At 36.9% G+C, this 16461-nt stretch overlaps 1 protein-coding gene across 10 annotated transcripts in view; it reads left to right on the top strand.

Moving 5' to 3' along the window:
• Positions 1 to 16461, top strand: part of MACROH2A1 (macroH2A.1 histone) — a 47579-nt gene that overhangs the window by 17475 nt on the left and 13643 nt on the right. For 7 of the 10 annotated variants that reach the window (XR_012654309.1, XR_012654308.1, XM_075056780.1 and 4 more), the window contains exons 3-6: positions 4848 to 4954; positions 6475 to 6672; positions 9219 to 9329; positions 15769 to 15868. Coding sequence is in view for 8 of the 10 variants with exons in the window: in XM_075056780.1 (XP_074912881.1) it covers positions 4848 to 4954; positions 6475 to 6672; positions 9219 to 9329; positions 15769 to 15868 (516 nt within the window). In the remaining 2 variants the exon portion in view is untranslated. The remainder of the gene's footprint in view (positions 1 to 4847; positions 4955 to 6474; positions 6673 to 9218; positions 9330 to 15768; positions 15869 to 16461) is intronic. The other 3 variants (XM_075056783.1, XM_075056786.1, XM_075056785.1) reach the window with 3 other exon arrangements.

Here is a 16461-nt window from a genome sequence, read left to right as displayed (position 1 = left end):
GGATGATTAATTTAAAATACAATAAACAGACTCCTTGTCATGTAGTTGGCTTTGTAGCAAATACATATTTTCTCAGTGGAATTGTATCAACATTCATTTTTCTTTGATTCTGGATATTGGTTTCAATTTTCTTTTGAGGAGAGGCTTCAAAATTTTTTAGAAACCCCTGACTTGTTCCTGTTGGAACTTGCGTGTTCAGAAATTGGCCTTGTGTCAACACATCACCTGTTAGTTGTTAAGAGTTTAATTTTCAAAGCTATGATTTCATCTCCCAGAAGAGAAGGTGGACAAAGGGATTCAATGCAACAGCAGTGTTTTAGCTTGAGATGTAAACCAAAAAACATTTTGGAGATGAACTCAGACCAGATTGAGTTGAGTATTTACATTTAGAAAGTATTATGGCCTAGAATGCATGATAAGCTAAAGGCCTTGTCATTTAGGCTTTAAAGGAGTTTTATTTAGTAATGACCAGTAATATTTTGTTTGAAAATTAGAGTAAGTGAACAAGAGCATTCTCCAGGAGTGGGAGAAGAATGCATTTGCTTTTGTTTCCATCCAGTCTGCAGCTGCTACTGGTCCTGCTTTGTTTAGGTCTAATAGTAATTTGTTTCATTTTAACCTTGTGTTAAGTTCTTGTTCCAATATTTGCAAGTGTTGTGAACTACCAAAGCAACAGTATTCAAGGCAGAGCAGTACCACTATGAAACAGGGAGATGCAAATAATGAAATTGAGAACTTAGTAGGGTGTCCAGTAGATGACCAGAGATCAGTCTCTGCAAGTAAAGGATGAGGAACTCGCTCTGAAAACTTGCTTCAGGATGAGGTTTCTGTTGAGACTTCTGACACTTTTTTGGTTGTGTTTGAATAGGAAATGCCTTGAGAACAGCTTTTCCTGTGGTCTTATCTCAGGCTTAAGTACAAAGATATACAACCTGTTTTCTTTTCTCCTTTAAAAATATTTAACTGAACTTTAAAAAACCTCAGCAGAAGAAAAGCAGTTTTGGTTCAAGTGCTGCGAACAGGCTTATACCAGTTTTCACTACCCGTATCCATTTGCCTAGTTCTAAATATTGCAAAGGATTTTTTCAATTGATATAAATAAGAACTACCTTTAAGTTAAATTTTAAGAGAAAATTTCTTCACTTTTAGGACTTTCTCTTCCCACTTTAACCTTCTACTTTAATGATGACTGAAAAGAACAAAAATATTAATCATAACTGTCTTTTAAATCAAATCGATGTGTTCATGTCATAGATTTCTAAGGCATCCATCCCTTTTCTTTCTACATAACAGCTGTCCATACATGAATATATCACATGCTGACATGGCATTCCTACTTAATTTTTTTCTTTCCTAATTATATACTTCTCACAGCATTTTTGCTGGATTGTTTTATATCTGCAGTTAAAGCAATATATGTTAGTTTGCTTTTTTTGTTTATAATTATTCAAAAGCACGAGAAAAAGCCACTTGTGCAAATATAAAGGGTGTCTCTTCATATTACCCTAAGATTTCAATATGTGGTAATTGAAGAATTATACCTTCAAAAGCTGATAATACTGAATAACTTGTATATTTTCCTTGTTTAAAAAAAAAAATAGAGATTTTGTTGTTCATTACTTTTGTAAAGTGTGTCTTTTGCCTGAGCGGTGGTGGTGTAATTATTCTCTAGGGGGGAAATGCCCTGAGTAAATACATGAAAGGAATGGAATAGACATTATGCAACTTACATCCTTTTTGTAAGGCCTCATTTTTGTAAAATGTTCTTGTTTTGGTCTTCTGGCTGGATAAATACAAGCTGAGTGAATCCTGATGTCATGGAAGCTCTTAGCACTTTCTTTTCCCTCAACACTTAGAAGCAAAGCTTTCTCTCTTGACCTTGTTCAGTTGCAGGAGTTGATTTTTGAGTGTCTATTTTTTTCCCCACTTTTGGAAGGTTAACTTTAATGAAACAGAGCTCTTCAATGACTCCAACCTTTGAACCTGATAGATTGGCACTTCCAAAGATGGGTCTGACCTAAGAATTCAAATCCAATCTCAATTTTAAATACCTTTTCCCACCTACTACTCTTTCCAGCTCCACACCTAAATCCAGAGTGATCATTCTGGAAATTTGAGTCAGCTCCCTTACAGAGAACGCTAGATTTTCATCTTATTTAAAACATGGATGAAACGCCATTTAAATCTTTAGAATTGAAGCAGCATAAAACAGATGTGAAAGTAAAGCTGTCTGCAAGCGAAATCCAGGCAAGTAGTCAGGGTCCCGTCCGGATCCCTTCCGGATCCAGAAAGTCTTCATTTCTAGCATTTCTAAGTGCTCTGATCTGTTGGGTTTGGATTAGGTTTGTCTCTGTCAGTACTAAATCAAAAAATTGTTGCCTATATTGGCTTCAGCTGGAATACCTCCTAATCTCCTGTTTTTAAATAGGGGAGAGTCCCTCCCCCTTTAACCAGACTTGTGTGCATAGCTGTGTTTTGCTGTTCTCTGTGCTGTGGGTCTCTCTGCATGCACGAGCAATGCTTGATTATTACTGGAGAGCTGAGGAGAAGGCCAGAAGAAAAATTCCACCCTCCATGCCCTCCTCCTCCTCTCTCCCTCTCCCTAAGCTCCTCTTTTGTGGTCCTCAACGCCAGTGCAAAGCGTTCTGTTCCTGAAAAGGAAGTGGGGTACCTCAACTTCCCTAAAGGACCATTAGAAAACTGTAATTTCAAAATGAGTTTCCTGTCCAAGGAAGAGGGCTTAGCACTTACAAGAACAGTTCTCCACTGTACAAGGCAGACATTTTAGTTTTATGAGGAACAAATAAAACATTCCTCTGTGCTTTACAGGCATAACACTTTCTTAGACTCTTTAGTTACAAAATGACCTGTCTGCATAGTTATGCTGATCAGTTGCAGAGAATAACACGGCCCAACTGTTTAGCAGTGCCTGATGCAGTAAAGAAGCGGAGGTGGGGGAAGCAGAGGCAAACTGAAAAGTAGTCTGCTGTTTGCAGCAAATCCTTCCCATGCTTTTCAGCCGGTAATAAAGTCTGTGATACAAACAAAACAATTCCTGATCTAGAGAGGTGGAGATGCTGGCGTTATTACAGTGACACAGAATCTTACTGAGGTCAGTGGGGATGCGCGGGGTGTAACCAAGAGCGCAGCTTGTCCAGTGGAAGGTGATACAGCTCTTCTGTCACAACAGGCGGCTGTGTGCAGTGCTGAATGCAAGCTAAACCTCACATGTCTGAGCTGTGGCTTTTGAGAAGTATGTGAAAAGGATTATGCCAGCTTAATTGAGTTCTTTGGAGGTGTGGAAAGCATAGTCAGGTTGACCTTACCTTGCTAATCCTTCTTTAAAAATAAATTAAAGTGATTGTTGTCAGCATGAAATGTTGTTAGTTTTGGGGGCTTAGACTTAATATTCCATCTCCCCCTATAATAAAGTTAATTGTGCACTTTGAAGAACACAAAAGTAGTGAAAGCCTACCAAAATTCTTGATGAAGTTTAACTGTAGAACATCTAGAAGCAGCTGTAAGTTTTCCAGTAGGTGTCATAACTAGCTTATTACAGGACTTAAAATGATTGGAGAATCATGTTGAATTCAGTCTAATGAAAAGCCATAGTCTGTGCTATATAGTATTACTTAAGATTTACTGTGTCTTATGGTAAAGGCATGTGGTTGTGTGGGCTTTGATTTTAGTCTTTTTCATTTCCAGATTAATGTCTTAATTCAGTTCTATTTGCCTCTGAAGCAAGCTTATGGGAGAGCTTTCATGGTACAGTCAGTTGTTAAATATGAAATCAATTTCATACCCTATACTAATGTTAAATTTTATTATATTAGTGTGTAATAGGTGTAAAAAAGTCGTTTTCTTTTTCTTTTTTCTCTTTTTCTCCAAACGTTACCAGGTTTGCAAAAGAAAATATACCAAAAGCAATAGTGAAACACAGTCTCTACAGAGGGAGATGAAAGGTTATGTATAATGGAGACAGCAGTAGCACATAACTGCAAAGTCAGATAAACACGTTATGTCATTTTTTTAATTGTTCTTGTAATTAATTGCATTCTTTGCCTAGGGCTTGTTGAGTTGAAGTCAGATAAGTTAGCAGGTAACGCTCTAGCCTTTCGCTTCATAGATCCTTGCAGGAGAGCAAGTTAATCTTCCCTAATTCCAATAAAAGCCATTATATGCACAGCTGTTAAACGTATTTTGTCAGGACTGGAAATTTCATCTAAGGAGATAATTTACTAGGAGCAAATAAACATGATTCATCAATTGCTTTTCCTGGACAGAAACCTCGTCTTGGACAGGGAAAAAAAAAATCATTAAGTCAGCGTAGCAGCAGAGTTTGTATTTTTAGTGTCCTAACTTGAATGTGTGCTTACATGCTTCCATAATGTTAAAAATGAGAAACTGAGAATAGCATCTTTTCCCATAATAAAAAAGAAGCAGCAATGCAAGCCAGAACTCACATTTATGACAGCTTTGAGAAAAAAACTATAGCATTTGTACATCTAGTACTCTGTCACCTGATAGGAGAGGGATCCTAGGAGATGAACACACAGTAGCCTTGAGAAAAACGCTGAAAAAAGTCAGGAATCTAGGGGAACTGCTTTAAAAGGACAAAAAAGTAAATATAGTTTAGACCACAGGACTTAAAGTGTGCATTCACCCTTCAGTGATTAGACATATAAAAAGAAAATTATCATCTTAGAGTTAGATATCTATTGAGGGTATTCTACAGCAGTTAGGAATAACATGATATAATCACATATCTTTTTGCATGGATGCTAACTAACACATTGATTTTTCTTAATGATCACAATGTAATTAAGAGGGGCTTACTTTTTCCCCAGCGGAAATTCTTGAATTGGCTGGAAATGCAGCAAGGGACAACAAGAAGGGTCGAGTCACTCCTAGACACATCCTGTTGGCTGTAGCAAATGATGAAGAATTAAATCAGGTAAGAAAAAACTCCACCGTGTGAGGGTCAGGATTTCCTTTAGAGCTTTTTAAATTGTCTTTCCATATAGCTGAATTGTAACTCAAGACCTCTGCTTATTGAGTAGCCCACCAGGAAACAGCTCATTCACTCACTAGCACACTGCCTGTGTAACTAACTACAGCATTCAGCTTAATTATGTATTTCAGAACTCTTAAAATGTGTAAAGATGCAATGGAGATGTAATATGACATTTGCTGGGACTATCACAACCACTTCTGTTAGAGTGGGACATTGTCATAAACTCTACAGAGACATGGAGAAAATCTTGTAGATGTTTTTGTTTGTTTTTGTTTCCCCCCTTACACAGCTTAGGACTCAGTGGGACCTATACTGTTCCCATTGAAGTCTGTCATTGTGACCACAGAATTAAGAGCTTTGGAACTCTTGCAAGTCTGTGTCCTTTGCAGATTTCAAGATGCCTTTAACTAAGCCAAAAAAAATTGGGGCATTACTATTACAGTGTTGTGGTGTCAGCCAGAGACACAGGCTAGGATTAATGTACCTTTGTGTGAGGCCCTGTAAAAACACATCTGAAAAGGTACTTTTTCCAAACCTATGTATCATGATGGGGCAGGAAAAAAAAATAATATCCCCAAACCAACCTCCTTCTGGCTTTGTCTGAAATTTGGTAATATTTTCCATTCATCATCCCTTTGTAAGCTTGGAGCCTCACTGAGTTGTGGTTGGGGAGCAGTAAACACCAATCAGAAGGTGGGAGTACCTGAGGGACTTTGATGTTACTCTTTGTATCCTCCCGAATAGTGAGTTAGTCCCAGCTAGATGTATAAAAAATGGATTAAAGTGGTTTTAAATACATAACATGATATATTTCACCTCTGCTTTTAAAGGCTTGAATAAACTGCACAGTTTTGAATATTGATCTGCTTTTCTTCAACTACATAAAGATTTTTTTGAAGAAAGACTTGCAGGTATAGATATTTGTATAAATGTTACCCTCCATTTGAAGTTTCTTTTTCTAAGAAAAAAATTCTGGTTTAAAAATGCATTTTCAAGAAAATTCAGCAACTGGGACATATATTGGGTTCTCCACAGCGTGGTGCCCATTGCAGTCCCATACCATGGACTTTGGGGTCCCATCTCTCTCACACAAGCTGCTCTGCAAAGCCCTCATGTCTGTGGCTGGGGCTGTCCTGTTTTCTAGTAGCTGGGTAACAGTCCTCATTGCGTGGCTTCACAGAAAAAGATCTTGTGTGAGCCTAAGCGATACTGACAGTAACAAGCATATGTGCAAGAAGAATACATGTTCCCTTTATAGTTAAAATCTAGTACACGATCAGCTTCATTTCATACATTTCATGTTTCTCTTCTTCAAGGATAATGTGTTGAGAAACGTACAAGAACCATTTAGAACTCAAGGCAACGTGCGAAGTTTGCTGTAAATGCCAGTTTGTATTTATTGGTGATTAAATGCTGGAATTTGTAACCTACAAGTTTTGTTTTTGTTTTTTTTTTATTAGCTATTGAAAGGGGTCACCATAGCCAGTGGCGGAGTGTTACCCAATATTCACCCAGAGCTGTTGGCAAAGAAGAGGGGATCAAAAGGAAAACTGGAAGCCATCATCACTCCACCTCCAGCAAAGAAGGCAAAGTCTCCATCACAGAAAAAAACTGTATCAAAGAAAACAGGCGGCAAGAAAGGGGCAAGGAAATCCAAGGTAGAGTAATCTGTTTATTTAAAACCCAAACAAGCTTGCTAGTAGTAGCTGTAGGGAGCATCATGTAGGGTAGACTTTCTGTTCTGTGGGTTTTTTAACAATAGGGATTTCAGTAGCAGTGTAAGCAAATGCTGAAGGAGGAGTGCTGCCCTCTCCCTAGTGCGGCTGGAAGTCTAAAAACCCTCAGAAGTGGCACAGGTCTGCAGGACAGGCAGGCAAGCTGTAAATACTCTCTTCTTTGTATGAAACAGTCGTTAGGTTGACGCAGGCTGGAGGCACCAAGGGGCAGAAGAAGAGAGTGTATTGGAGGCTGTACTAGTCATGCCTTACTGGTGAGCAAACAAAGTCTTACGTAGCAACTGTAGGGGTAGCTTTGCTGTGACTGCGCAGGTGCCTGCACTGGGCTAGGCGGAGTAAACTTGCTTGGACTTTGTTCAAGTATTGATACGTGTCTGTAAGAAACAGGGAATCTGGGTGTTTTTTTCAAAATTCACACTAAAGCAGCATTTTGCAATTTTAAATATTGAAGAAAAACAACAGCCTAAGTCACTTGCGTTGTAATAATGTCCTCAGCTGTTAGCATGTCAGAGTCCTGTTTTCAAGTGTTGCATTTTTCTGTTGTTTGTTGTACTTTTTAATGGGTTTTGCTTTGTTCCAGCTTAGTGTAAGATTCCGCTTGTTTAGTTGATTTGATGAAATCCAAGGAGCATGAAAGATCATACCTAGATCAGGTAGCTGAGTCTCTTGCAGCATCAGAGAAACTGTATTGTGGCTACAGGGAATTTCTTTGGCTGAGCTAAAGACCCACAAATGTTCTCCTCTGTTATTAGTATGTTATAGATGAGACTCTTCCATGTTTAGACTTGTTGGGTGTTTTTAATTCCTAGTAATTAATTAAACTCATTCAAAATGAAGTGTGGAGGTGAGGGGAAGAACAGGAGGACCAAAATGTGATTTTTCTTATGCTAGGAAACTAAGAATAACATCTTTTTTTAAGCTAAGGAGAACATTCCTTCATTCCTTTTTTAAGTTTCAGTTTGTAGAAGTAGGAAATCTTTCTAATGTGTGTGTGTGTAACCAAAGATTTAGATTTTTTTTTTTTTTTTTTTCAAAACTACTCTCAAGCAATAGGTTATGAAAGTAGGAAGAAAAGTACACATGTGAAAAGTTGCCTTCTGGGTCAAACAAAGCTTCTGTATTCATCCTGTATGTGTCTCTTGTTTACTTGGTCACTCTTCTGGTTGTTTCACCACTTTGTTTTTCAAACTGTTGGAATTTAGTTTTCTCTCAGAACACCTAGTAGCTGACACTGAAGTGCAGTGCTTCTAATAACCATGCACTAATAATTTCCCTAAATCTGGAATTTTTTTCTCTACTTGATTACAAAAGCAGGAAGTCTGTTGTGGGGTTCTGTTTTTCTTCCACACAATAAACTGTATTGTCTGCTTACTATATTGGTTTTTGGCTAACAGTAAACTCCTGGGGATTTGAAATAGGACCCATGAAAATCTAATTTTCAAAACATTTGTGTAAAGTAAAGCATGGTTACAGCTTCTAGAAGCACCAATATACCCTTGCATCAAAGTCATTTTAGTTGCTCAGCCACAGATGTAGTTTATATACTTTGGAAAAGGACAGTAGAAGAACAGTGGCTTGCTTATTATTCAGGTGTGCTTTTTAGCTTCAGCAGATATTGCTGAGGCACCAAATATTTACATGAAATAATAAGTAGTAATTTTATTGAAAATATGAAATTATTTTTGGCACCAATTGAGTTTATAGCCACAGCAGTCAATTCACTGTCTTCATGAAACATCCTTTTCAAAATGTTCCTAATTCTTATTTTTATTCAGTAAATCAATTCATTCCTGAAACCTATAATTTTACTTCAGTAATACAGTTAAAAAAAGGAATGGCGGTTGAGGGGAACTCCTTCTTCCTCTACATTTTTACTGGAGATAAAGGAAGGTGATGACGTTAAACAAGACAGAGAAAATTGTTCAGCTCATTTCCTACTACTAGGCAGGTAGAAAGTAGATGTATTCTTCTGACATTGGCTCTAAGGACAGCCAGATTTCAAAGCAGTATTTCTAAAAATAACTTTGTGAAATCTGGGAGCACCTCCCTCCACAGAGAGATAAAATCTGCACTCTGAGAATTCAGTTTTTACCTTAGAATGAATGTCTGCCCACACATATAAATAGATACATTACCTTTTTCCACACAAGTCATTAGAACGCTTTTAAAAGTTTGGGGCTGTTTATGTGTTTTCCTGCAATATTTAAGATAACTGTCATCTGAATTGTGCGCTGTTGTAGGCAAGAAAAGGCTTACGTAGATCTGCAGATGTTGAGGTCATTTTTTCTGTTGATTCCTTCAGCTGTAATCAGCCACTTTAGTTAGACTAAAGGATAAAATCCAAACGCCAGTGTTTGTACTGGCATTTTATTGCCTGGTAAGCATTTATGGCATGTCATATATCTTAGTGTTATTAAACGTTTTTTTCTCTCAGTCCTGAGTTAACTAATTAACTATATTTTCGGAAGAAGAAGCAGGGAGAAGTGAGCAAATCAGCCAGTGCTGACAGTACAACAGAGGGAACTCCTGCAGATGGTTTCACAGTCCTGTCCACCAAAAGTCTGTTTCTTGGCCAGAAGGTATGCTCCTGCATTTTTATAAAGGAATATCTATTTTCAGTGCTGCTTAGGGAATACCCCCTCCCACCGCTCCCCTTTCCCCAAAACATCTAGGTACAATGGACATTTCCCCACTGAGCACTTGAGGAGGTGTATGATACTAGTTTTTGAACAAAGAAATTCTCTGAAACAACTTTTAGAACATTTTAAAAATACAGAAATGAGTCTTCATATGGCTACATAATTAAATACTCAAATAGAAGGAAAGCCTGTGTGCTTGTAATCTGTCTCACCTTATTCATAAACAGCATAATTGTTACAGCTAAACTTCTGCCAAAGATGAGATTATTCTAAGAATAAAATGTCTTTTTCCAATGGGCAGCCCACTTCATTGCTGATGTAAATGATTTACAGGTTTTTATCAAAACCTATTTTAGACGTTTGTTTATAATAGTGGTTTTATGTTTTGTTCTGCTTTGTTATTTGCAAAAGTTAATGCTGTGTAATAATGAATGATGCTTTTATGAAAAGCTAGAAGTCAACGATCCTTTTTTCCCTGTGAATGTGCTTTGGGACATGGGGTGGTTTAATACAAATACATATCTGCTTAAAGAGAGGATCCATTTAAAGAGAAAATTCATTAAATTAATTTGGTCTTTTATCTTGAAACCTGCCTTTAGTTCATGATACAAAATTTTGTTAAGTAAAACTGCATCTTTCTTCTATCATTCAGTAATCAGATCATTGTGTTGTAAGTCATAAAAGATGAGCCATTGTCCATTGTGGAATGTATCTCCTCTGACTCATTTTTATTTCATACTGAGGTTGTTCTCCATTTATCCTTCCACAGTTTGTTTGCGAAGTTTAACATGCATGAGAGTAATGTTATTTTTTGCAAGACTTCTGATTTTCCACATTTAATTCTACAGCTAGAGCTAGATTGCTGGTTTGGTAGGGTTTTTTTGTTATTTGACTACTACTAGGGGGGTGGTTTTGAACATATTTTTAAAAACATTTTGATGACTAAATTGGAACCCAGAATTTATAAACTACATTACTGTTTCAAGAAAGCAAGTAACGTCAGACTTTTGGGCCTGATTTTGAACTCTTTTAGTCACCACAGGAAACCTGTAATAAGACTTAGCGTTATGTTCCAGCAAGACTGACCCAGAAAATCAATGGGGCTTTGCTGTTGGCTCAGTGGAGGAGAATCGTGAACTCCAGGACTGCTTTAAGCTGTGGTGAGCAAAGCCAGTGTCTGTTGTAGAGCTTTCCAGTGAGTACCTTGTACTGGGAAGTGGACTTTCTGGCTTTCTCATTCACTTGGAGTGCAGCCCCCTGAAAAAATTACTGGTATGACATGTCCATCCCCATACCGGTTCGTTGTCAGTTAGTTCTGCACATAAGAGGGGCCAGGTGTTAGCCTTTATTTGTAACACAGTACACATAATGAAAAGAAAAATGAAAACCCGTTTGTCTCCTGTGACGGAACACTCCAAATGAAATGGATTATTTTCTGAGGGGTAGAGAATGCATAGGCACTGTTGAGATGTCTCTAACACAGACTATATTTTGGTTTTGATTCCCTGTGAGAAACTCTTCACAGGCAGTAAATGGTTAGTGTAAAAATCAAAGAAAAGTAGGCTATGCCTAACAAATACAGGAATTTTCTGTATCCTATTATGTGTGAGTTAAAAATGAAATTCTTACCTTGTTTGAGATGATAAATAATGTATTAATGTCTTTGTTCTGATTTTACCCCCAAAATAGCACATTTAGACCAACCTAAATTCTTTTAAGACTGAAAATGTGGAAAGCTTAAAATGCAAAAAAACTTTGCACTGTAATGATCAAAGAGATTTTTATTTAGCATAAAAACAACAAAAAAAATTATGTTGGTTTATTCCTAGAAATATTTTCAGACTATTCCCCAAAAATTATTTTCAAAATGTGCATTTTCAAAATTATCAAAATAATTTTGCTTTTCTTATGATAAGAAAGGTAAAGGTAAAACTTTCAATTATGGAATCGGTGGCAGCTGAATGCTTCCTCTCTCCTAAACTTGAGGTGTATTTTGCATGGGCCAGGAGGCTCCTGGGTGTGACAGGATGTCTGCTGCTATATGCAGGTTTAGCAGACTGCGATCTCATAGGTGGTGGTGGTTGTTAATTATTTGAGTGAGACATGGCAGTCTTAAATAATTCCTATTTATTTTGGAAATTTACAAATTAAATGTAAAAATTATCTATAAAAACTAGTGACTTTGAATCAGTTAAATGCTTCTGGTTAGCCATTTCTACATGCAATTGCTGTTTAAAAAGATAATATTGATTTTTAAAATATTTAAGTTTTAAGTCTGATGCTTAACATAAAAAAATAGGTTTTGTTATAGTTGACTTAAATTAGTGCCACATGGTATTCATAAATACAGGGAACTAACAATAGTGATTCTCGACAGTACTGTTGCAGTTCGATTACTTAGACTTGTGCATGTTGCTTTTTTTCAACGCGTGTGAGGGCAGAAGGTGTTTGCCTTTTTGGAGGAGGACCTTTATCCTATTGAGCATAGCCTCACCCTCCTTAAACAGCATTTTGAGGGAAGGAAAAATCTGCTAGTCTCTTGGGTAGGGAGGACAGTGTGTTTACATGGTTCAGCTGGAGGCCTGGAAACCATGACTCCTGGCTCCTGGTTTTGGCTGATTCAGAGATACTGTAAATCACCTCTTCTTTCTCTGTTGCCTTCCCCATTTGCGAAATGGAGATACAATTACACTCTTCGCATGGATGGTAGGAAGGCTAAATATATTAAAGCATTTTGAGCTTTTCCATTTGAAAAGCAAAAATATTCATATTAATCACAGTTATTTGATTTTTCTTGAATTTGTACATATGGCTTTTCAGTATACTTTCATGTTCTGTGTGTTCTTAATAAACTACAGTGCAAACACAGAAACCTTAAACTGAAGAACCCAAACAAACAATTGTTATCTTTCGAACCTCTTGTGACATCCCTGAACACCTTTACAGCATGTCTCTTTGGTCTGCAAAACCACTATCTGCTAGATCAGGAAATAATTTACTAGATGCAGAGAAGGAAGAAAATAATCCTGTTCTTAGTGTCACATCATTCATAAATGTTTAATGGGAAGAATCTTTTTCTTGGCTCCATGTTTACAGAAGGGAAAGGGAAGGGGTTTATTTGCAAGAGCAGCTCTTCATCCTTCTAATACCCCCAGATTTAATTACTGAAAACACAAATGAGAATGTTGCAAACCTGGGTATTGTTTAGTTTTTTAAAAGTACTGTTATTGCATTAAATCTTCAGGTAACTGCTGACATTCAGCTAGAAATTCTTAGAGGTCAGGAAATGGCAAAGAACCCTTCAGTTATACCTGTAGAACTGTATTACTGCTACACTAATTAAGTATTAAAATCTAGTTAATAGGTAAATGATTGCACATCCTACAAGTGACATCCCAATGGAAATGTGGTATTCTGCACATTAAGTAGTTTGTTTTTCCTGAGACAATTACAGAGTAGAGGCAGAGTTGTAAGACCTCAAGCCTAAGCTGTAGGGTTTGGACTTTCAGAGAGACCTCAGCTTGTTGTCTGCAACAGGCATCTTCAGTTTTCTGTTTGAAACTCATACCAGAAAAAGTTCCAAGGCTTTAAAGGTAATTTTGTCTGAAATAAGAAATGCAAGTCTTGGTTCAGAAAATACTCATGGATGTGCTAAGTGCCGTCTGCATTTTATCTAACTAACATTTAATTTAAATGTTACCTAAAGTTGTGTCCATTCTTTGTTGCACATGTGTATGCAAGTTGTGCCTATTTATTTTTTTTTAAAGTGGCCCTTTAGGGGATCACTTCTTCTATCTAATACATGCTTCATGCTATTGCATAGCAAAATTGAGCAATTGCTCATTGGAGGATTTAATTCTATGGTGAAACTTCTGATTATTTTTTTTTAATTGTTTTTGGCAATCAGATAGCTAACAGTGCATTGAACAGTAAATGCAAAATTTAGCAAAATAATACTTAGCTGCCAACACATGCTATCAGTGATGGGCAGCTTTTTAAACATTTTGTTGTTGCTGTTAAATTGAAACTTGAATTACCAGCTGGTCGCTATGTAAATCCCACATATGAGTAGGCACAGAGATAGATTAAAAGTCTGAAACCAAAATGGTCTGCAGCCAATAGATCTGGGGCAAAAACTTGTAGAACACAGATTTAGGGACCAAAGAGAGTCACCTATAAAATGAACAATATATGCTTAGGAACATACTAAGATCTCCACAAAACAGTCTTTTGGTGTGTGCATGTGTTTTGTTGTTGTTTTTTTATTTCAAAATTCATAAAGTTTCTTTTAACATTTTGGTTTGATTTGATTTGACTTTTGTTTTTTTAAACAGCAGTTGCTTGTAGTCAAACTCAAGACTCAAACTCAAGTATGAATAACTCGCCACGTGTGAAGTATTAAAGGATTCTAAGCTATTTGGAAAGCAAGCTTTCTTAGATTTTATTACAAATTCCCGGACAGACCTGTACTTAAAACAGGGCTGAATTACACTCATTTTTAGCCAAAATCACCCTATTTTGAGGGAACATAGTTTACTCAAGCAACATATGCAAATTATATGAAATTGCAGGCTTTTAAAAAGAGAAAGAAGGTCAATTCATATAATCACATGAATAAAATGGAAATAATTTTTTCATAAAAAAATATATGGATGTTGGCCTCTGTAAATGACCCATTCACTTGTATTGGTTACATGAATTGGGCTCATATTCCCTACTAATAAACTGACATACACAAGGAGGAGATTTGAAGAGTTAAGTTTACAGAATGTGGATTACAGACCAAGAGACAAAATTCAGTTATTGTTGAGATTAATTGCTGTGCCTGAATGTATATCTTATGCTTCATAGGCTGAACCCAGCGGGCTTTGGATTAGAAGGAAAGCCTCGCTTAACTGCAGCTAGCTTCAGAACTTGCATAAATGAATGAGAACTTTCTCTTTCATAGTTGCTTTCCATATTGCCTAATCAGCTACTGAAACCATCATTTTAAATGCGTGTTGTATATATAAACATAATTTATGATGTAGATAGTGTATTTCCCCATATGAAAGAGTGTGGAAAATTTTTTGCACTTTAAAGTATTTTAAGTTTTGGCTGTAGTAAACCTGGTGCATGTGAAATCAGACTTCCCAACACTGGCTACGAAGCAGTGTCACAAACCCCTGGTTATAAACTTCTTCACATACCTGTCAGTGTACTGCAGTTTTGACTTTTGCCAAGTTTGGCATTTGCATCAAATTGCCTCAAATTACAGAGTTGTTTCTGTGGTGTGGGTCACGTACTCAGATGAGATACCCCAACTGTCAGTAGTAAGCAAAATGCTATCACTTTACACCTCTAAGCACTTCCAAAAAAACAACCTTACTAGTATGACATGGCAGGATCAGCTTGTTACCATTGCTGGTCTGATTTTTTTTCATTGACTTCTTATTTTATATAATAGTTTGTAACTCCTGCTCAAAATGTGTTGCTAGAACTTGAAATCTGCACTTCCTTGTATTTCATTAATTCTTTTTATTCTTTTAAGAGCACGTAGTGCGGATGTGAGGTTAATCTCTAGGTATCTGTGCTGACATCCTCAGTTTACTGTGTGCCCATGAGAAATCCTTCTGATTCTGTAACAATTAAGACAGAAATTGAGAGGCATGCTTGGAATACATGGGTGTTAATGAGAGGAGTTAATGCGCATTGGTGGGTGGGGTTAAAAAATCTCTATTTTCATAAATAACAAAAGGAAGTAAAGCAAATAAAAACTAGAAGCAATAAGCACATAATAGTGCCTGCTTACAGTATGTGACCAGCCATTCACAAAGGCTGCAGAACTGTGCAAATAAAAACTGAAGTGCCTGCCATACAGACTACGGTGACTGCTAAGAAGGAAAGGAAAAGAAACATGTCCTCTTGTTAGGATGGAGGAATCGCTGGAGACAAGTGTGTGCTTTCACAAAGATATGCTCATGTTTGCTAGCTTGAAGAAGGAGGAGCAGCATCTTTTATCCAGTTTCAGTGCTGAACTGTCATGGCTCATCCCTGTAATTGATGCTTAAGAAACTATTAGAGTGTCCTTCATCTATACTTTGAGGAGAAACAAATATCCTCTTATAATGTCAAAATAAGAATCCCAAATAGTGGTGAGCATAAAGCCAAAACAGAGCTTGTTAGTAGATACATTCATGTCCTCCCAGTGTGAACAGTGTTTGAGTCTTGTGTTTGAATTTTTTTTTGATAATAACCCTCCTTTATGACCTGCCTTTTATTTTGCATATTTGTTTGCAGTGATGCTATCTCCATCTGTGTTGCAAAGCTCACTTTTCTGCAGCTTCTCTGTGATTTCCCAGCTGTCCTGTTATTTCCCACCTCATGCTTTTCTTTTCAGCTGAACCTTATTCACAGTGAAATCAGTAATTTAGCCGGCTTCGAGGTGGAGGCCATTATCAATCCTACCAATGCTGACATTGACCTTAAAGATGACCTAGGTAAATGGGGCATGGGTTGACACAACTAACGGTCACATGGAAATTATGGAACCCAGAATTTACTCTCTAGGGCTTCATACTTTTAATAAGAGCAGAAATTTAAATCTTGCAGGTTCTGTTTTGTTGAAGAACTATATTCAAAAGACTTTTTCACCAAATCTGAATACTTGCAGCTATTGCTAGTCTTCAAGTTGATTGCAGTTGAAACAAATCATTTAAATTCTTTTCCATAATGATCATATGTGACTGTTAGCTATTTTGGGGGGTTTCTTATTTGGATACTTTGAGGACTAAAATACTTTTTTGTCAGGTTGTTTTCAAAATAAGCAGTTTCTCCATTCTAACTGCAATCTCGGGTGTTTTTCTGATACTCAGAGTAGGCATAAAATTTTTAAAGAGGAGTGATTAAATAATTAACTATCCCCCAATCTTTCTTACCTTGATTTCATGTTTAATTCAGTCAAATAATTTGTTTCGATTATGCTTCAATTACTCCCTGTCACTTTCACATTCAGCTGAAAACAAATACTGATAGTACACCAACAATGAACTTGTAGATACTATCATAGATGGTGTATCGCTTTTAAAGCTTC

Source organism: Buteo buteo, chromosome 24 (assembly GCF_964188355.1).
Source record: "Buteo buteo chromosome 24, bButBut1.hap1.1, whole genome shotgun sequence".
Taxonomy (NCBI): domain Eukaryota; kingdom Metazoa; phylum Chordata; class Aves; order Accipitriformes; family Accipitridae; genus Buteo; species Buteo buteo.
The sequence above is the reverse complement of the archived record's forward strand: the minus strand, read 5'-3'. Positions and strand labels throughout refer to the sequence as shown.